General features: G+C 44.0%; 1 protein-coding gene across 1 annotated transcript in view; it reads right to left on the reverse strand.

The window, feature by feature from the left end:
- Positions 1 to 21418, reverse strand: part of EPB41L4B (erythrocyte membrane protein band 4.1 like 4B) — a 124474-nt gene that overhangs the window by 72972 nt on the left and 30084 nt on the right. Inside the window, 5 exon segments of the mRNA XM_032478145.1 lie at positions 2703 to 2755; positions 4578 to 4622; positions 6550 to 6628; positions 7481 to 7523; positions 18396 to 18500. Of these exon segments, the coding sequence (XP_032334036.1) occupies positions 2703 to 2755; positions 4578 to 4622; positions 6550 to 6628; positions 7481 to 7523; positions 18396 to 18500 (325 nt within the window).

Below are 21418 nucleotides of genomic sequence, written 5' to 3' on the forward strand. Positions count from 1 at the left end.
TGTGGTGGAAACAACTCAGATACAGGAGGGCTTGGCTCCAAACGCTACGATATACTCGCTGTGTGATCTGGGCAAGTCACTTAACTGCCCTGGGTCTCTGACACCTTACCCACAAAATGAAAATTTACGAAGATGAAATGAGATCCTGGACACACAACAAATGGTTGTCCCATTCTCCCTCCTCCCTTCTTTTTCTTTGTGCCTGAATTAATCTTCAAATCAACCATAACATCAGTTCTCAAAAGAGCATGGCCTCCAAGCAGCGCCACTGCATCACAACTCTGGAGGAACCATTAATTCAAGGACAACTGCAGCAAAATGTGTTCAAGGCGCTAGCTTGGGAGGACACACAACCTTTCATTTTTCAAACCCACAGAGGTGCTCTAGCCATCTTTACAGTCGGAGGCAAACCGGCTTCTCTGTGGCTGAACGAGAAGCATGTACTGATGGGATGGGGGGGAGGAGGGTGCATGGAGGGATGGTGTAACCAGCACTTCTCCATTTCTGTGTCTAAGTCTTCAGTCTTTTTATCTGTACCTGACATAATTAAATTACACTAATGTTGTTGTTCCAACTCAGATGGGTAATTTCTCCAAGAAGGGCTCACAGAGAGCCGGTATTTTCGTCTGCCTTGGCTCTGGGCAAGGCAAATGGTTCTCCTGGAGCTGGGCTTTGCCAGTGTGGTGATGCCTTCATCACCCCTGGTCGGGGCAGGGGGTTCGCAGGGTAATGATATGTGTGCCTTGTCCTCTAATCACTAGGACAATGTGCCAAAGCCCTGAGGAAGAAACCTCTCTGGTGGACTGATGGCCCCAGGTCTGACATGGATGCTTGCATTCCATTAACTCCACCCTGACATCTACTGCTGGATCACCAAGCATGATGGTACGACCTCCTAGCAACTCAGAAACACCAGGGTGGATGCTACTTGGCAAGTTGGTGAAAACTGTACTTGGCCAAAGAGGACAGTCCAAGTTCCCATAGCCATCGCACATCCTGCTGGCATTTACCACAGGTACCACTGTATCAGGAAAATATGGATGCAAAGCACTTAGCACTGCATTGACACAGACGGTTACAGATGACAATATTGTCACCTCCATCACCAGTGCCTTCAGATCACATGGGCAGACACCCCTTCAACCAAAGTCCTCAGGAGGCCTCTTCAACTTCATTCTGTACCTACCGAGCACCTACTTTATGCCAAGTCCCCATTAGATGGTAAACATCAAAGGTGGCTACGGAATGGAAGTATCAGGGAATGGGAGTAACCCGCAGCCATTAAAGACCATCTTTCTGACTATAAACGTGACAAAACACACATAACTAACTAACATTACCAAGTGGAAAAATAATATAAAAACATTTGTATATGACTCTGATCAGAATCAAAACTCATAGTCAGAAACTGCTCGTCTGTGGGTAGGACGGTGGTGCTCCCCCCTTTCTCCTTGTCTGACTGTTGTCCTGACGTTCTATAATAAGCATGTACTGATTTTATAATTTGAAGACTTAGATCAACTTGTAAAACTTGGTAAATACAAAAGCCAGAAGCCAAATCTTATTATGGCGTTCAAAAAAAATTAGTAATTATGAATGAATACATCATAACTCATTATCCTACAGAAGCCAATGAACACTGGTAAACGAGTCCACAACATATGTCTACCAGACGCACTGATGAAGCTCCTTCCCTGCAATCACACATCAGTATCCTCTTAATTAGTGCTGGAGACTTCAGCAAGTGTTTCTGGTGCATCTTAAACAGCCACCAGTGCATCACATGGATGGAACAGCCAGCACTGACAGTCATGCAGGCAAACCTCTTACCATCCAATTCTCACCCACATGCCGATGACTCCGCTGTCAGTGTGTCCAGACTGACCTGCCTGATGGAGCCGGATCTCCATAGACTCAAGAAGCTACCATAGGCCCCACTGGCACCTCTCAGTCAAGAGACCCTGCACAGATGTCTCCCCGACTGGAGCCCAATTCTACCTATTTGCTGTAAATGTTGGTAACAGCCTATGAGTCATCACTGACTCCTTTCTTGACACCGAAGTCTAATGACCAGGTCCTCCTTGTGCCTTTGATGCTGTTTGGGGGTGGGGGGTTTAACCCCCAGCCTTAGTTTCGTTTGATTACAGTTACACCCCCTCACTGTACCCCCAGCCCGTCTTGGTCTTGCTCTAGTCCCTTCTCCCTATCACAGCCACTGTGGCCTTTCTAAAATGCACATCTGACCAGGCCTGCCTCCCTCTTAAGAACCTTCAAAGGCACCATGGCTGACAGCATGAAGTTCATGCTCTTCAAACAGGGTCAAGGTCACCCGCCTTTCCAGCTCCTTGAACTTCACCCTGTGACACCACTCAACTGCTGGTACCTCTCTGCACTTTTCTACTCTGTGCCTTGGTTCCTCTGTTCATCTCCACCTACCCTTCCTGCAAGGGGCCTTCCGCTTCCAAGCCTCCTGCAAGCCTCTGTTCCTGAAGGAACCACACTGCACTCCGTGTGCACATGCCGAGTCTGTGATCCTGCCATGGGGTCCTCACAGGACCGCAAGCTACTTGGGGATGGAGACCGTATCGTATTCGTTTGTACCCCAAAGCAGAGCACAGTGCCTGGCACACAGTAGATGCTCATTTGTTGAAATGAAAAGCACCAACTTGTAAAATGCTAATTACCACTACGGAATAATATACCTTGTAGGCAGAGAGCAGCCAGTTCCACAGCTGTTTCATATGGGCATTTCAATCTTGAAAAAAAAGAAAGAAAGAAATTAACTCTAAATATGAACTTTAATATTCATAACCATGCAAAATATCACTAAAATCATTTTTCAAAAAGTAGTGGTATTTAGATAATGATACCTGTTCTTGCTGGCTTCTATTTTTGCTATCTACGTTAAAAAATGCAACAAGCTGACTTACACTCCATGTTTCCCAAAGTCAGTTCTCATCACAGGGTAAAATTACCCAATCTAGGTACAGTTTCTCTCAACTCTAGGTAAAGCGGGCAATTTTACTGAATTTGGCAAGAATGGGGACATTTGGGAAACAGAATGAAAAGCCTTCCCTTTGCCTTGTTATTTTTAAAGTTATTTTATCTTGATATAGTACATACATCTTTTCGAGCTGCCTTAAGTCTTTCTTGAAACGAGGTCACAGTGTTGAACAGACAGACACCATACCTAAGACTGCCGGGACAGCTGGACACACTCGAGCAATCTAGTAACGGAGGCATCGCCACAGACGTGTATTACTACCAGTCCAGTGATCTCATTCATAGTGTTGCAAATTTAGTTAGAAAAATAATAATGACATACATTGGTATAGCACTTTACAGTTTTCAGAGCCTTTTCACATGTGTATATTATCCAATTTGGTCCATGCATGGCATTTGTAAACCTCTAGGGTGGGCATTGCCGGTACTCCCCACTCTCCACCCTGGGGATGAGGAACTGAGCTTTCAGGGGTCCTGTGCACCGACATCCAGCTGGTAGGAGGCAACGCTGGGGTCAGAACACAGTTCTGCTTTGAAATGCAGTAAATCAGACCAAAGTGCACGTGAACTGCGAAGTGCTGTACAAATGCAAGGTGCTGCCATTAATATTTTTCCAGATAGAAGATAATGACTAAAGAGGCTTTTAGTATGAGGAGCATAGTATGGGGGGAGAGAGAGAAATACACACACTCTTAGACACAATCAAAGGTCCGTGTCACATGGCTGAATAAGGCAAATGTATACACTGTACAATCTACTTGTTCTGTAGTGTACATTCCACTAGGACTCTGACAGCACACGCTCCATGGAGAGTTTGCACATCCGGAAATCACATTGTAAATTTCCTCCAGGTTAGATTCAAAATCAAAATGTATTCTTGGCAATAATAGCAGGTGTTGCTTTTTAGATTCAGTAGTCCTGGTTTTTCACGTAATAGAAAATAGTCAATGTGTCTGGTAGAAAATGACACATTATAAAAGCTATGACTGCTGAAATCTCCTATCTTTAAAATAAATCCTGCCTGTGAGAGCAACCACGTCAGTGCCAATGGTTCTCGTGCTCAACAATGGTGTAGTCAGAGGCCTAGAATTTTAAAACCATTTTTAAGAGAGAAAAAGGAAATGAGATGAGATGTCTAAACCTCTTTCTCCTGGAATCAGCACATAACCTCTTTACATGACTTAAATGCACATGGTGATGAGTGAGACTTTGGGACTACCCAAATACTTGTAAGTGTATACATACTCATAACGTATCTTGCTTGCAAATATGACAAAAGCCAATATGAATGGGGCAGTGATGTGACGAGAAAGAATTATTCCCAAATACACATCACTTCGGATATTTAATGTTCTTGGAAATGCTTCAAGCCATATAGTGATCATTTAGAATAAGATGATGACACTGATACAAGTATTAGACTCACTTTACAATGCCTGGTGTATAGTTTTGAATTTTGAAAAGGGAACAAGGGTAAAAGTTAAAAAAAAAAACAAAACCACACACACAGTGAATTATTTAGAAATATACTACAATCTATCCTGGGTTAAGAGTTAGAACAAAAACATACTTACTTTCCTGAAAGAATGTCATGCCTGAGTTGTAAAACAAACAGGTACCTGACAAACACATACAAAAGTCAACAGAGGGTCACTTCCCCAGCCGCTTCCAATCCCCAACGTCCCATCACAAGCCCCGCCCCCACACGCAGCCCAGAATTCTGCATTGTAAAAAGGGAGTCCAAATCCAATGAGAACTTGGGTGGAAGCATCTCCTCCAGGAAGGCAACCCAGAACCTAGCCAGGAAGGTGAGCGCATGTACGGAATTCGCAAGATACTTGGAGGATGGAACACGGAACACCGCGCGGTCCAGCCACGGCCTCCCCGGCGGCCTGGGTGCCCGGGAAGAGCCGCACGCGCACCAGCGCTCGCACACAGGCACGCAACGCGTCCAATGCAGCGGGCGGTGGAGCCTTCGCAACCGCCAGCAGTCAGCCCCACCAGCAGCTTCCAGAAAGGCTGCAGCTTGTATCAAGACTGTATCAAAAAGTTTACGGCTGACTGTGGTTAGCAACTGCTTGAGGCTTTTTTTTTTTTTTTCTGATGCAGTTTAACTGCAGACTCCGTCTTTCAAAAAAACAAAACACACGTGCACAGACACACACAAAGGAGACAGAAATCCTGGAACTGGACTGTGGCTGTTCACAGGGGTCACGAAAGATGGGGAAGAAGGCAGCACGTAACACAAGTGGAGTTCACTTAAGTCAAAGATTAAGTGTTTTTGTTTTTGTTTTTTTACCGGGAGGACGTGGGCATCAGAACCGCTTACAGTGCTTTGTAAAAACCAAAACTGCCCACGCTCCACTCCATACCTACAGAATGAGACTCTCACACGCAAGAGTGGTCCCCAGGAATCTGATTTGTTCAAAAGCTTCCCTCCCAGGTGTTTTTGATTCACACAAGCCCGGTTAAGAATCACTGGCTTTGATGACAGCTAGAAGCAGCATGCTTCATAAAGGACTCTAGAGGGGAGCACTAGAATAATGTAATTTGTTTGAACTTTGAAAACACTGCAGCCAGCCACTCTCTGTGGAATGGATATAGGACAGTGTGGGTGACCCAGACGTGGGGGTGGTGGGGAAGGTTCTGGGACATTCCAGAATGTTATTGCTTCTGACAGGCGCTCAACCACCATCAAACTGAGTACCCACATCAAGGAGGACACCGTGCTGCTGTGGCCAGAACGTCCAGTTCCTATAGGAAAGCCTAACTACAGAAGCCCAGCTGGCCTCTCCTGGGGCGGGGTGGTGGGGGGAGATGTCTGTCTTTAAAGTATTACTTAGGTGGTCATCTCCAGGCTAGCGGCCACCACCGTGGATCACCCAGCAGCTTACATGTCACCACTACTGTCCATCACAGACCATGACAAAGGAGATTGTGGAGACATCAAAAGTAGCAGAAGGCTGGATAGAGCATCTCACTGATAGAGGGGTGAGGGAAACTCAATATGTAAAATGTTTTTTATGTCTCTTTTGCTTCGACACTGTTTTTGAAGTCTAAGAGACAGACACAGGCAGGCACACCATCAAAGAAGTTTTATGGGGCAGAAAGATACCAGGAAGGAATTCTAATAAATCTGATACTGTAACAATCAAGGGAATATTTCACATTCCTTAAAAAAATCAGGTGGCGATTTTGGACTGAGAAATGCTCTTCTGATATTTGCCTTCTCTTTTTGTATCTGAGACAAAATAAAGTGCCATCGACCAACTAGGCAGTTTACCCAAGGTCCAACAAAATAGAAATGGGACAAAGAAACAAATGTTTAAATTTGGATTCACTAAGAAAAAGGTCACATTAAGCAAAGTGTGGATTTTCAACAGAATACAGAGATAAGGACAGCAAAGCGCTAACTCTTGCTCAGCATATAAAGGCAGCAGATGGAAGAGGCGGCAAACCTGCAGGGGAGAAGACCACGGACTGTTAGTGAGGCAAGTGCTGTGGGTGTGGGGGGGTGGAGGCACCTTGTTCTGCACCTTGTCCTACCTTGTAAACTCTTCACGAAGGTTGTTCGGTTCTGAAGAATAATATTTAACTCGAAAGTGCAAAGCATAAGCAGGTCCAACTAAACATTTGGAGATGGAAGGTTGAAGATGTTTTTCCCCAATGTTGAAGATCACAGAGTGGACAAAAGGAAAAAAAAAACACGTTAAATCTAGTAACACATCCACCACGACACTGGGTGGTAACAACGGAACATAGGAAGCTAGTAAGTTCTTTTCCATCCTAGTTTGGAAAACTAAAATGGACTTTCGTGTTGACAAAGATAGTTTAGCTAGTAATCTCATTCTGGAAGAAAACCCAAAGCATCTAGATGATTACTGAGCACTGACACTTTACTTTTACCCCGATTGCCAAGATACTCCACACTGATACTAACGTGTAACAAAACACGAAGTGGGTAAAGGAAAGTGACACATACACAGCCAGGTGTTCTGTAATCTAAAAAACCACAGTAAAAATACCTCAAAAGTATTAACTTAAAAAAAAATTACTCACACATCAGCAACACTGAAGAAATGTGGTTACCACAACTATAAAATCAGAGAGCTGGTCCAGACTGACAAAGAGCCCTCCTGCTCTCCCATTCTCTGAGCCTACTTTATAACATTAGGAAATGAATGTATCAGGTATAAAGTCATGTTTCTGAATGGCATATTTATCAGTGCTCATTGGTAGAAGTGCCTGATTTTAAATGAGAGCTTAGGCTGTTTTTTAACATCTACTAAAAACTCATTCAAATTTTTAAACTCTTAACTTTTAGCCAGCCTTAGGAAATTAAAATTCATCCTTAAAATGGAATCCATCTTAAAATGCTCCTGAGTTCTAATGAAAACATAATACCTCAAAACATTGGCAAAGGACTTCACTCTCTGACAAAAGAAGTAAGGTAGTAGGCTAAATTCTGCTTACTTACTTTTCATCTGCTTTTTTATGGGTTTGGAATGATCCAGCCAGTGCTGAAAGAAAGAAAATGTTTTGTTTTTTTAGGAATAGTTCATCAGCAACATTACACAGACCTCAGAGTTACCCTCCCTTACAAACCTTAGTAATTCTACCCATAAAAACCACGGATTGGACCAGATTACGAGCTCTCACGCTGGGGATCTGCAAACTGCAGGGGGTGGTGTAAAAATATCTGTGCTTCATGAAAAAAAAGATGCCCCACACATCACTAATTATTAGAGAAATGCAAATCAAAACCACAATGAGGTATCATCTCACACAGGTCAGAATGGCTATCACCAAAAAGTCTACAAATAATAAATGCTAGAGAAGCTGTGGAAAAAAAGGAACCCTCATACACTATTGGTGGGAATGTAAACGGGTGCAGCTACTGTGGAGAACAGCATGGAAGTTGCTTAAAAGACTAAATCTACAGCTACCATTTGATCCAGCAATCCCACTCCTGGACATATATCCAGGAAACCAAAACACTAATTGGAAAAGATCATGCACCACAATGGTCACAGCAGCCAAGACATGGAAACAATCCAAGTGCCCACCAACAGATGATCGGTTTAAAAGGATGTGTTGTGGTGTGTGTGTGTGTGTGTGTGTGTGTGTGTGTGTGTGTGTGTGTGTGTGTGTGTGTGTGTGTGTGTGTGTGTGTGTGTGTGTGTAATATTACTCAGTCATAAAAAAGAATGGAATATTGCCATTTGCAACAACATGGATGGACCTAGAGATTATCATACTAAGTGAAGTAAGTCAGAGAAAGACAAATACTATATGATACAATTTATATGTGGAATCTAAAAAATAATACAAATGACTCTACACGCAAAACAGAAACAGACTCACAGAAATAGAGCAATAAACTTATAGGTACCAAGTGGGAAAGGCAGGCAGGGGGGCGTAAATTAGGAGTATACTATACATAAAATAGATAAGCCACAGGCTTTATGGTACAGCACATGTGTGTGTGTATATATATATATATATATATATACATGTATGTGTATATATATAACTGAATCACTTTGCTATACACCTGAAACTAGCACAATACTGTAAATCAACTATACTTCAATTAAAAAAAAAGAAAAAAATATCTGTGCTTAAGCACATTAAGTGCATTTTTTGGGGGGCAAGAGTTAGCTCTTCCAAGATGTGCCTTTACCTAATTAATCTATAAAGTCTCTTCTAGTGAGGAGAGCCACCAGCTGCCTTTTCCTTCTGAGTTTTCTCAAGTTACAATCAAGTCCCCGTTAATCTAGAAAAGACTCCAAGCTGCACCGCTGAAAATCTGCTCATATATGGGTCTTGTAATTCTGTTGCCCTAAACTCTGAAATTAAAAACGAAAAATCATGATTCTTATTCTTTTGCCAGGAAAATGACCCACACTGAAGGCGGAACAACAGGTGGGGATTTGCTTAAGTTAACTTTGCCCTGGTCAGTGAAGGCATTTCAACTTCCTCTTGTTCTCGCCAGAAAAATCACTTCGGTTTTAACTATCAAAGAAATTACAAAACCATTTCTCTCATATACAATTTCCTCTGTAACTTCCACGTTGTTGATACTACAGCACTGACGAGCCTCAGGAGACTCACCTCCAAGGAAAACAACAGTTAGGAAAAGTGCACTGTGAGCCCCTCCAGGCGAACATAAGCCTCAGAGGGCAGGGACCATGCACTTCATCATCTCTGAGTTTCCTGCACCAAGCACAGAGCTTGGCAGCCAGCGGGTCCTTATTAAATTCTTAAGAAATAAATAAATGTTCAACATACTTTTAAAAATGAGGCAGATAGGGACTTTCCCCATCCCTTTACGTAAACTTGATACACATTGAACGCTGCTGTTAGAATAGCAGTTGGAATAACAGAGCCCAGAGTGGGATTCTCAATAGCTGTTCAGAATCAGAGGCCATTCTGCTGGCTGTCAATATACTTTCAGAAGCAATCTAAACTCTACACTTTCTAATAAAGAGAAAGGGCGGGACTAAATGAGTACCGTGTACTCTACCCTTCACCAAAGAGCCCATTATGACTGCATGGGAGGAGGGGATAAGGAAACACAAAAGCAAATAATAGATGAACTATAATACAATAAGCGGTGAGCAGTGCAATGGGAGAACGTGGGTTTAGTCACCCTTACTCCCAGCCAGGCAACTGTGTGATAAAAGCCACAGATCCCCACAGCCGGCTGCCTATGTCAAAGGCTCATGGACAGGATGCTTTATCTCATTGTTAAAGGCTTTGAATTGGAAACGACCTAAATGTCCATCAACAAAGATGGATTGAAAAATGGCTCATCCATGTAATGAAATATTATTCAGCCTTTAAAACTGATTTAGGCTTATATTTACTGATGTGGCAAGAGATCCACTGCACGATGTGAAACAAACAAACAAAAATCAGGTGGGATCCCATGTATAGAAAATTATTATTTCCTATCAGTATATGTCCTGAAGAATTTACAGATGTTGTTTCTGAATGTGGGACTGTGACTGCTTTTTTTTTTTTTTTTTTTTTTTTACTTTTAATAAGAGTATTATTTTCACGAGGGGTGGGCCAGGTTGTCAGTTTCCATTATTCACTCATCACCTGCCTATCAGGCAGTTTTTGATGATCAGTTAGAATTAGGTCTCACTGCCGCCCTCAACCACGCTGGAAATGCTGGACCTCAGCCCTTGGGAGGAGAACAGATTAAGTCTTGATAAAAACATAATATTAACTCTCCTGCCAAATTAAGTATCATGCTAATGGCTTGACTAAACCTGTTCTTCACCTCACTTTCAAATGAATTGATCCTTACACCAGTCAAGGAAGGTTCTCCCTGCAACCAGCCTTCTAATCTTATTAGTCCCAGAGGCTCAGAGCTTGGTGGAGCTTGTCCCATTTCTTCCCTTTCTCATGTCTCCATATCATAGTTGGAACAGAGCAAATTTGAGCCCACTGTTCCTCTCCCTCTACTGTCAAAACTCTAGTGCTTGGTCCAGGTCTGTGTCTGTGCTTCCTCAGCTGTGCCTTTCAATCCTGGCTGCACATTTCAATCACAAATACCCAGGTTCCACCCAAGATCATTAAACAGAATCTCAAATCATTAGTCTTTCTCAAAGGCTCCCAGTGTGCCCTTTAAGTATTCAGAGCTGAAGTTTTCCCGTGTCCTCTCCCACCCAAGAGTATGCCCTAATAACTGATCCAGGGCATGCTGAAACATCCGTGACCCTTTCTGAAAACTGCCGTCTGACCTCTGCAAAATCTCAAGCAATTGTAAGGTTTGCTAGCCAGATGTCAATGACTCATGTTAACGCACAGGCTGACAGATGACGGCTCCTACTGGACAGGAGACTGCCCTCCCTCTGACCACACTGCTGAAGGGCCCCCTCATCCATGTACGCTGGCCTCCATCCTTCCTGCTCAGGGCAGGATCTACTGGGATGGTGGCCTGTGAAAAGTCTGGGGCTGGCTAAGCCGGGAAAGGAATCAGAAACGGCTCCATTTTAAAAAGCTCCTCGACCCCATGGGGCTCACGTCAGGTTTGCTTGCCTGTATCAGAGGTGATAAGAAATGCAGTCACAATCTTAAAACAAGAGATGATAAAATCTATCTTGTATCCAACCAGTTCAAAATGACCTGACTTTCTTCTCAGCAGCAGGAGATGACCAGGCTCTGATCACTCATATTTAATCCCACAAGACATGGAATTATATCCCTGGGAATTAATCCCTGGGACTTCCAGACTCCGGCACTCAGGTCCAACATGGCACTTAGTAAATCATACCCTACGCTGGGCTTGGAGCCCTGTAAGGCAGCAGTAGGATCTGTCTTGGATGTTCACCTGCATCCTGGCTAAATATAGCCAAGCAGCCTGTCGGCAGAGGGCAAGGCAAACGGCGCCAGCCCTCTTAACAGATCATTAAACCAGTCACTGAAAACAGACAGGTGCCTTTCTGAGTTCAAAGGGCAAAGCATTTAACTCAAACACTCTAATGGGTACTAGGCGGTTTCTGATCTGAATTTCTCATCCAAGTCCATCTGGCAAAACCCTCTCCATAAATCGAGATGTGAGATGATTGGCAAAGCCCATCTGTTCTAATAGTACATCGGTTCTGGAATTAAAACACGCATGAGACTGGTTGTAGAATTTAACCGTCTAAAATCTACACAGAAGCACTTGAATCACAATGGCTAGGAGAAGCTCAGGGGCTGAAGAGGGTCTAGAAACTCTGCCTGAACCACCCCTGGGCCATCAAGTTTGAGTGATGGAACTCATAACTGGCTTTCTAGTACCTATAGATTTTCTTGGCTTGTAAAAAACTGTCTAGTTTGCATTTAAATTAAAGCTGGAAGGAATCTGAGAGATAATTGTATTCAAGGGATGAAAAGAGAAAGAAGGGAATGAACACTTTTGGATCTTATTGTGTGTGATACCGTGATTCACAATAAGAAATGTATATTTGGTCTTTGTCAGTTTCTGGCACAGAGCTCCTAAAATTCTTGTAATTTCGTTAAGTGATAGGAGCAATAAAAGTGTCTTGATATTCATAACAAACCCCTTTCAGACACACCTGGATTTATGAGGCGACTTTGGGAAAGCACCTAAGGATGAGGGCTGGTTGCCAGGGGAACCAAAATTGTGATCATAGGATTGGAACTTTCAGTCTCGCCGGACTTCTGGGGAGGAGACAGGGGCTGGAGGGTGAACCAATCACCAACAGCCAAATGATTTAATCAACCACGGCTATGCAATGAAGCCTCCATAAAAACTCAAAAGGACAAGGTTCGGAGACCTTCTGAGTTGGTGAGCATGTGGAGATTTGGGGAGTGTTTGGAGAGGGCGTGGAAACTCTGCACCCCCTGCCCGTGCCTTGCTTGCCCTGTGCATCTCTTCCATGTGGCCGTTCCTGACTTATATAGCCCTTAATAATAAATTGGTAATCTAGTAGGCAAAAGGTTCCTCTCAGTTCTGTGACCTGCTGCAGCAAGTTAATCAAGCTCAAGGAGGAGGATCATGGGAGCCCTCAATCTACAGCCAGTAAGTCAGAAGCACATGACAACTTGGACTTGGGATTGGCGTCTGAAGTGTGTGCAGTGGGGCTATTGCTACCTCTGCCCCAAATGTTTGCCCCTCCTCTGCCTGGCAAAGTCCTCTCTTCCTCTGCGGCTGTGGCCCATCCCATGTTCACCCTTCCCCTTTGATACCTTGATCATCTCATCAGTGACACTCAGGCTCCAGATTCACAGACGGGAGGACTGAACTCACTGTATTCCAAGGGACCACCTGTCTGCCTCCTCCACCAGAATGTGGCAGGCAGGGATGCCACCCAGCCTCCTTCTGCACCACAGAGCTTGCCGCTGAGTAAGCTCCAAGTCAAGGTCTGCTGAATGGCTACTGACTGAATGTTTTCTTTCTGTGTCTGTGTGAGGGTTTGTGGGGTAGGGGGGTGATGCTCCTGTGTGTAATGGAATCAGTATGACCCAGTGGAAAGTGCTGGCCTTTGGAATGAGAGAGACCAGGTTCTAAAACCTGACTCCATTCCTTACTTAAACCTCTACAAGGTTCCTAGTGAGCCTCGGCTTCATCATCTGTAAAATGGGCCTGCTCCACGGCCAGCTTTAGACTAGTGATGAATGTTAACAAGAAGAGTTATGTAAAATCTCTAGTCTGATGCCTGCCTCCAGAGCTCATCAGGGTGGGAACTCAGTAAAGAGCAGCTACCAGACCAGTCAGTAAGAAAGCTGGGTGGGTGCAGGACAGGCCAGGCTCTCAGAAGAAAGCTTTGATGTGTAAAAATAGAGCCCTTGCCCCTGCTTTGAGCTGTGTCAAAGGGAGAGCAACAGAGTGGGTTCCTGGGTGGCCTTCCTGCTTTAATATGGAAAAGGGAAATAGGAAGCCTCAGCCCCAAATGCTAAAAATAGGTGATGCCAGTAGACTTTGACCTTGCTTCAGGGCTGGGCAGTGTACCATGGAAACTGGGCTTGGCTCTTTGCAGGGAGCTGGGCATATAAGCTGGGGACACAGGGAGCCATGCCAAGAGCCCTGCCACTGCCAACCCTCTGATTTGCATATCAGGGGCTGGGTGGGGATGTCATTCCTTGCAGGAGCCTCAGTTACGGGGCAATAAGCCAATGACCAAGTAGACCATTCCCTTCCAGGCCCTCACCTGCCACCAACTGCTTCATCCCAAGCCCTCAGAAAAACCAATGGCTCAGTGAACCTTCCCAAAGGACTCATCTAAATCGCTAAGGTTTCTCCCACAGGCAAGGTGGCCTTGAGGTTCCAACTAACCTCATTCTCAGTGCATCACCCCGGGGGCTGTGATGACTTCCGGTGCCCACTGGCCTGCCCGGCTAGGAAGAGGAGACCCACACCCATGTTGGATTACAAAACCCTTTCTCCTCCATTAACTTCCCAACTCCCTCAATTCCTCCATGAAAAGGATGTCACTACGACCACTGAGAGTTAGGAAAACTGAGGCTCTAAGTACAGTGTACTGAAAAGGGCACTTGAATCTGAAATTGTAAAATCTGGGTTCAAGCACGAGCTGTGCTAGTCACAAAGTGACTTGCCAAGGCCTAAAGGCTTTGGTTTCACTATCCAGAAGATGGAGACATTGACAAATGGTTCCTAAGGTCCCTTCTGGGGCAAAAGACTGAAGTTCTAGGTTGTGTGCCTTGCCGCCAAGAACCACCAGGTTAAGAAGAGGGAGCCCTAAGTCTCAGGATCTCATCAGAAAGGTTTGTTCACATACACAAATAATGAGCCTGAGGCCAAATAAGCCAACAGCCACAGAGGGCAAAATAAGCTCAGCTTTACAGAGCAGAGGGAAGGCACGCTGGGAGTTCAGGACACGCTGCAGGAAGGGCTGTCATCAGAGATGGCCAGAAGTTGAAACGGGGTGAGAAAGGGAGTTTTGGGGACGGGGCAGGGGGGAGCCGGCACAAGCAAAGGCCAAGAGATAAATGCAGGCGTCAGCAGAACCCAGCCTGCAAGGAGCCCAGCTCAGAAGCCAGACCGATTAGAAGGGGCTGGAAGCTGCCGCAGCTCTCGGACCCTCAGAATCAGGCAGGCGAGGCCCCTGCACCTGCTCTTGTGGGGAAGAAAAGCCTGTCGGGTTCCCGGAGCTGCGTGCTGGGAAGACTCTAACGCCTGCAGGGTCTCAGTATCAGCAGGTGTACGGCCTGGGAAGGACACCCGGATCCCGCCGGGAGCATCCTTCCTGCTGCCCAGGGCCAGGGCTCTGGCGGACAGGAAAGGCTGGCAGCCAAGTGAACAGAGGGTCCCAGCAAGGTCTTTCATGGGGAAGCCACATTGCTGGCTTTTTGGGAACCCAAGTGGCTGGAGGGCAGTTGCCTAGGGATGAGGACATGTTACCAGGGCAACAGGTACTTGGCTGTAACGGTAGAAATGACAGATATCTTTTCCCTTCTGACTAGAGAAGATGTGTGGGTCAGACACACCTGCCTCCCCTTTAGACTCAGAATCACTGGACATTAGAACCAGAAGAGCTCTTGAGAGAACAGGTCTAGGAACCCCACTTTACAGATGAGAAAACTGAGGCCGAGGAAGGAAAGGTGGTTTATCTAAAGTCCACCAAGGAGCCAGGGCAGAACCAAGAACAAGGTCCAAGTCTGACTCCTAGTCCAGGGCCACAGACAATCTGAAGCCAAAAATACCACAAGCATTAGAACTGGAGAAAGGAGAAAAGAGATGAATTTCTAGGAAGAGAAGGGCTGACCAGTGTCAGATGCTGAGGACAGTAAGGAAAACTCTAAATTCAGCACTCAGGAAGTAACCGGGAATAGAACTTTGATGCAGGTGTCGTGAGTAAACGCTGGAGAAACAGGCAAACTCCCTTAAGACAAGGTTGTAAAAAGGATGGGCAGAGAGAAGGAGCAACTTTGAGATGCAGGGAAGAAAACTCAAGGCGTTTTAGCTAAATGACCTCGGTCTTCTTACTAGGTAAGAAGTGAGGCAACCAGGAGAGCAGTCTCTGTGGGGACTGGGCTACAGGCCTGTGGTCCAGATTCAGAAGGGGAACCGTGGGGAACTTCAGAGTCCACTGGGGGCTGACGAGTCTCCAAGAGCAGCTCAGAGGCTTAGATTTTGCTGAACCTGTCATCTGTACTGGTGCCAAAAGGCACAGCCTGTGGCTCTCCAGCAACGCCTGGCAGCCTGGGAGAAGGAGCAGAGGAAACAGATGGGCCTGTGTGTGTGTCAAAGGGAGGCCAGGGGACAGTCACGGGGGCAGGAGAATCAAAGGGCAAGCAGGAACAGCTGAGATGGCTGAGGCTTTTCTAGGCTGGGAGGAAGGCAAGGGCAGGAGGAGGCTGGGAGAGGGGAGCTGAAGGCAGGAGGGGGTCATTAAGAGCCAAGGCCAGATGCAGAGGAACTGGAAGGATGGGATCAAGGGAAGTTATCACGGGATGGGAAATGCCTTACTCTGTCTGTTCCCTCCCCCTCCCCTTATTCTGTCTAGCCCCTCTGCTTTATTTTTCTTAACCCGTATTACCACCTGGCATATTACACAAGTGTTCACTGTATTATCCACAGTGCTTCGAACAGGGCCCAATGCATAAGAAGCACTCAATAAATATTTTCAGATTATTGAATAAATTCTCTTTGAATAGGTTTTGGGTTTCAAAGAGATTTTGTTGGGGAGACTCTAAAGTCTTTCTTGCTTGTTAAGGAGAAAAAAATCTGGAGGTCTCATGTGCTCTGATTTCAAACTATACTACAAAGCTATAGTAATCAAAACAGTATGGTCCTGGCACAAAAACAGACACACAGATCAATGTAACAGAACAGACAGCCCAGAAATGAACCCATTTATATGATCAATTAATCTACAACAAAGGAGGCAAGAATATACAATGGGGCAAAGACAGCCTCTTCAATAAATAGTGTTGGGAGAACTGGACAGCTACATGCAAACAAATCAAACCGGACTATGATCTCACACTATGCATAAAAATAAATTCAAAATGGATTAAAGACTTAAATGTAAGACCTGAAACCATAAAACTTCTAGAAGGAAACAGGCAGTATGCTCTTTGACATTGGTCTTAGTAGTATTTTTTTTAGATAAGTCTCCTCAGGCACGGGAAACAAAAGTGAAAATAAACAAATGGGGCTACATAAAACTAGGAAGGTTTTGCACAGTGAAACTATCCGCAAAATCAAAAGGCAGCCTCCTACATGAGAGAAGATATTTGCAAGCGATACATCCAAGGGGTTAATATCCAAACTATACAAAGAACTCATTCAACTCAACATCAAAAACACAAACAACCCGATTAAAACAATGGGCAGAGGATCTGAACAGACATTTTTCCAAAGAAGACATACAGATGGCCAACAAACACATTAAAAGATAGTCAACGTCACTAATCAATGGGAAAATGCAAATCAAAACAATGAGCTATCACCTCACACCTGTCAGAAAGACCATTATCAAAGACAAAAAATAACATGTATTGGCAAGAGTGCGGAGAAAAGGGAACCCTCAATGCACTGTTGACATGAATGTAAATTGGTGCAGCCACTATGGAAAATAGTAGGGCGATTCCTCAACAAATTAAGAATAGAACGACCATGTGACCCAGGACTTTCACTCCTGGATATTCATCCAAAGAAAACAAAGACATTAATTAGAAAAGTTAAATGCACCCCTATATTCACTGCACCATTATTTACAAGAGCCAAGATATGGAAGTGACCTAAGCGCCCACCAGTAGATGAGTGGATAAAAATGCAGTGTATATATATACATACACAGACATACACAGTGGAATATTTCCCAGCCATAAAACAAAGAATGAAATCTTGCCATCTGTGACAACATGGATGGACCTAGAGGGTACTGTGCTAAGTGAAATAAGAGAGTGAAAGACAAACACTGTATGATTTCACTTACACCTGGAAACTAAAAAGCAAAACAAATGTACAAACGTAAAAACAAAACAGAAACAGAGTTATAGATACAGAGAACAAACAGGTGATTGCCAGCAGGGAGGGAGGGAGGAAGAAATAGGTGAGGGAGATTAAGAGGTACAAGCATTCAGCAGTTGCAAAATAAATGAGTCATGGGTATGAAATGTGCAGTATGGAGAATATTGTCAATAACTATGTAATATCTTTGGAAACAGATCATAAATAGACTTATCTTCATGATCATTTAGGAATGTATAGAAATATCTAATTACTATGTTGTGTAGCAGGAACTAACATAATATCGTAGGTCAATTATAAAATAAACAAGAGTAGTTCTGAGCTGTGCTGAGTTCATTCACTCGAGTGCCTCCACTGTGAACAGTTCTTCACTTGAGTGCCTCCACTGTGAACAGTTCTATCTCAGGCAAAGCGAGGGAAGTCTTTGCTGACCTAAAACCACCTCCTGGAGCCTGCAAGATGGTTCTCTAGCAATGCCGAGACCTGCCCTGACCGCCCAGCCCCTGAGCCCACTAAGCCTGGCTGGGATTCAGCTGTGGTCACAGCACCCGCTCACTACACCCAGCAAGAGTCCATGAGAAGATGGTGGTGCAGCTGGTTAAAAAAAATAAAAGCAGCATCCTTAAAAGAATTTCTGTGATAGTATTTCTTCTTTCTACTTACTCTAGAGATATGCCCACACTGCATTCCTATGCTTGGAAAGGTCCCCCTCATGCAAACCCCCGCACGACAGGAACACATCTCTCTCTTCCTCTCCCGGTTACTGGCCCTGTCCAGGGTGGGCGTCATGGTGCCGTCACCACCACCCCAATGCCCCTGACTGCAACAGTATCACAGTTTTACTCCTGTTTCCCCCATCAATTCCTAGCAACTGTGGATCCGAGATTAGCATCAAAAGTCAATCCATCCTGCAAGGAATTAAAAGAACACCTACCGCAACCTGGGCGGAGTCGAGGAACTGGAGGCCAAAGTAATCTGTTTCCACCAGGTCCAAGTGGTACACAATCTGATCAAACAAATCCTGGCCTTTGGCATGTTTCTGGAAGACAATTGGGTAGATGAAAATTTAGGGTGTGACAGCTGAATAAGAAACAGGATTTTAAAAAGAACACAAAAGTCACTTTTCTCTCTCTCTTGCATACACATTTGTGTCACAATACACAATTTTTAAAAAATGTAATTATTTTTATTGTAATACAAAGTCATGATTAAATCTACATGTCCATGAGGACAAAGAAGACACCAAACAACTACTTCATAGGATGATTAGGGAACCAATGCCTTATTATGAAAACTGGTAAATAAAGCAGGGAAAAAAATCAAGCATGAATCCTGCCTTTAGCTGTACCACTGGGCAACCAAAGAGCAGACGACAGCATGTACAAAACTTAACTCAAAATGCATCAAAGACCTAAATGTAAGTAAGAGTTAAAAACAAAGAACTCAGAATGAAATATTCATGCAAATCTTCATGACCTTACATTAGGCAAGAGTTTCTTAGATAAGACACCAAAAGCAAAAGCAACAGAAGAAAAAAACAAACTGGACATCATCAAAATGTAAGATTTTTATGGTTCCAAGAACACTAAGGTATCAAGAAAGTACAAAGACAACCCAGAATGGGAGAAAATTGTACAAATTATATATATGATCAGGGGCTTCTATCCAGAATATATAAAGAATTATTACAACTCAATAATAAAAAGACAAACATCCAATTAACAATTAGGCAAAGGATATATAGATAGTTCTCCAAAGACAAATGCCCAATAAGCATATGAAAAGATGTTCAACATCATTAGTCATCAAATGCAAATCAAAACCACAGATCCTTCCCACCCACTCGGAAGGCTATAATAAAAAAGACAGATCACCAATGTTGGAGAAACTGAAACCCTCTTATATTGCCGATGGGAATGTGAAATTGTGTAGCTGATTTGGGAAACAGACTGGCAGTTTCTTAAACACAGAGTTACCATTTGACCCAGATATTCGACTTCTAGGTATGTATCCAAGAAAAATGAAAACATTATGCTCTCACAGAAACTTGTACAACATGTTCACAAAAGTGAAAAAGTGGAAGCAACCCAAATGTCTATCCACAGATGAATGGATAAACAAAATGTAGTATGTCCATACAATGAAATATTATTTGGCCATCAAAAGGAATGAAGTTCTGATCCATGCTCCAACATGGATGGGCCCTGAAAACATTATACTAAGTAAAAGAAACTGGTTACGAAGGAGCACATATCATATGAAGTGTCCAGAACAGGTAAGTCTAGAGACAGAAATTAAGATTAGTAGCTCCTTAGGACTGCAGGGTTTGTGGGGTGACAGCTAAGGTTGAGCAGGGGTTTTGGGGGAGTTAATAAAGTGCTATAAAATTGATCATGGTGATAAATGCACAACTCTACAAATATACTAAAAGCCACTGAGTTATATGCTTCAGATCGGTGGACTGTATGGTATATGAATCTCTATACATAAACTATCAAAAATAGAGGATAGGCAGGTTTTCTTTATAACAGTATTCCAGCAAATAAATCAAGGACTAACAGAACTGTAGTATCACAATTTTGCAACTTCTAATGGATGGCAGGCATTGGACACCAGTGGCTACTAACATGACAACAGGGCACAGAGAGCCATTACGTACCTCCTGATGACCAACATCCCCCCACCCAAGATACAATCTTGCTCCCCACATTTCTCTTTCCACAGGGGGAAAAAAAAATCAGGCCTGGGACTGATTCAAACACTAGGTCCAACTGCCAACCGTAGGAAACACAGAGGAATGTCCTAAACTACATGGGACTGCAATTGGCAAGACCCAGCCTGTGGGAAATTCTAGAAACTCCTCAGGACAAATGACCTACTTTCTTCAACAAACAGCATCCAGGGAAGAGAAGACGTGGAGGGGAAACCTACAGATTAAAAGAGATTTAAAAGACATTGTTTTCAAAAGGCAGAACTAAACTGCAATGTCGAGAGATGTACGCTTGGCTGATCAAACTTGGAAAGAGAGTAAAGAAGGGATTGCAGTAAAGTCTGGGTAGTTGTTGCTTCTGGTGCTGGGAGGGGATGTGACTGGGAGGGGGCAATGGTGGACTTCCAACTGGCTGGCAGGCTTCCAGCTCTTGAAGTGGGTGGTGGTACTAAGGCGACTGTCTACCTTCTAGTAGTTTATTACGCTGTACGTTTGTTTTATTCGTACATCTCTATTTGTGTTACACAAATCAATAATAACATAAATTAAAAAAAAAAATCAAAACTTCATCAATGAATTACAGCCTCTCTCCTTCCTGGAAATACTCCCCTGAAGGCAACAATTCAACAGAAGCAGAAGGCTCGCTGTGCCACGGTGTTCTCTATAACATTACCTACTGGAGAAATAAGAACACAGCACTGGGGCTCATCAACACTTCAGAATATTATTCAGCCCTTACAAAAGAGAATTATGAAGATGAGACAGAAATATGGAAAATTCTTATGACAATGTTAAGTAGACAGAGTACAAAGGAACAGAAAGCTGTGATTCCAATGACATAAAAATACGGATGCACTGTACGTGGACTGCCTGATAAAAACGGAAAACTGGCAAAAGCTAGAACAGCTGTGTTAGCACGGAGAAACTGGACGGCTTTCTTCCCAAGTCTTAGCACTGGTCTTTCGGCAGTTGTCAGACAGCAGATACAATTTTTAAAAAATCATAACCTGGCACTCCTCCTCTTTGCCAATAACAATCCATCCCCTGGGTGTATTTTTTCCAATTACCATCCAGTGCTACCTGCCCTGAGCAACACCTATTATCACGGTGCCAATGCTTCATTAGCAGGCTTCCTAGTGGGAAAGAACTAGTTGGAGTAGAGCTTTAGCAGCAGGATGTAGCAGGAAGAGTTGGGCTGGGAGGAAGCAAGAGACCGATGCTCTAGTCCCAGATGCACCACTAACTGC

The sequence above is a fragment of the Camelus ferus genome, chromosome 4 (assembly GCF_009834535.1).
Source record: "Camelus ferus isolate YT-003-E chromosome 4, BCGSAC_Cfer_1.0, whole genome shotgun sequence".
Taxonomy (NCBI): Eukaryota; Metazoa; Chordata; class Mammalia; order Artiodactyla; family Camelidae; genus Camelus; species Camelus ferus.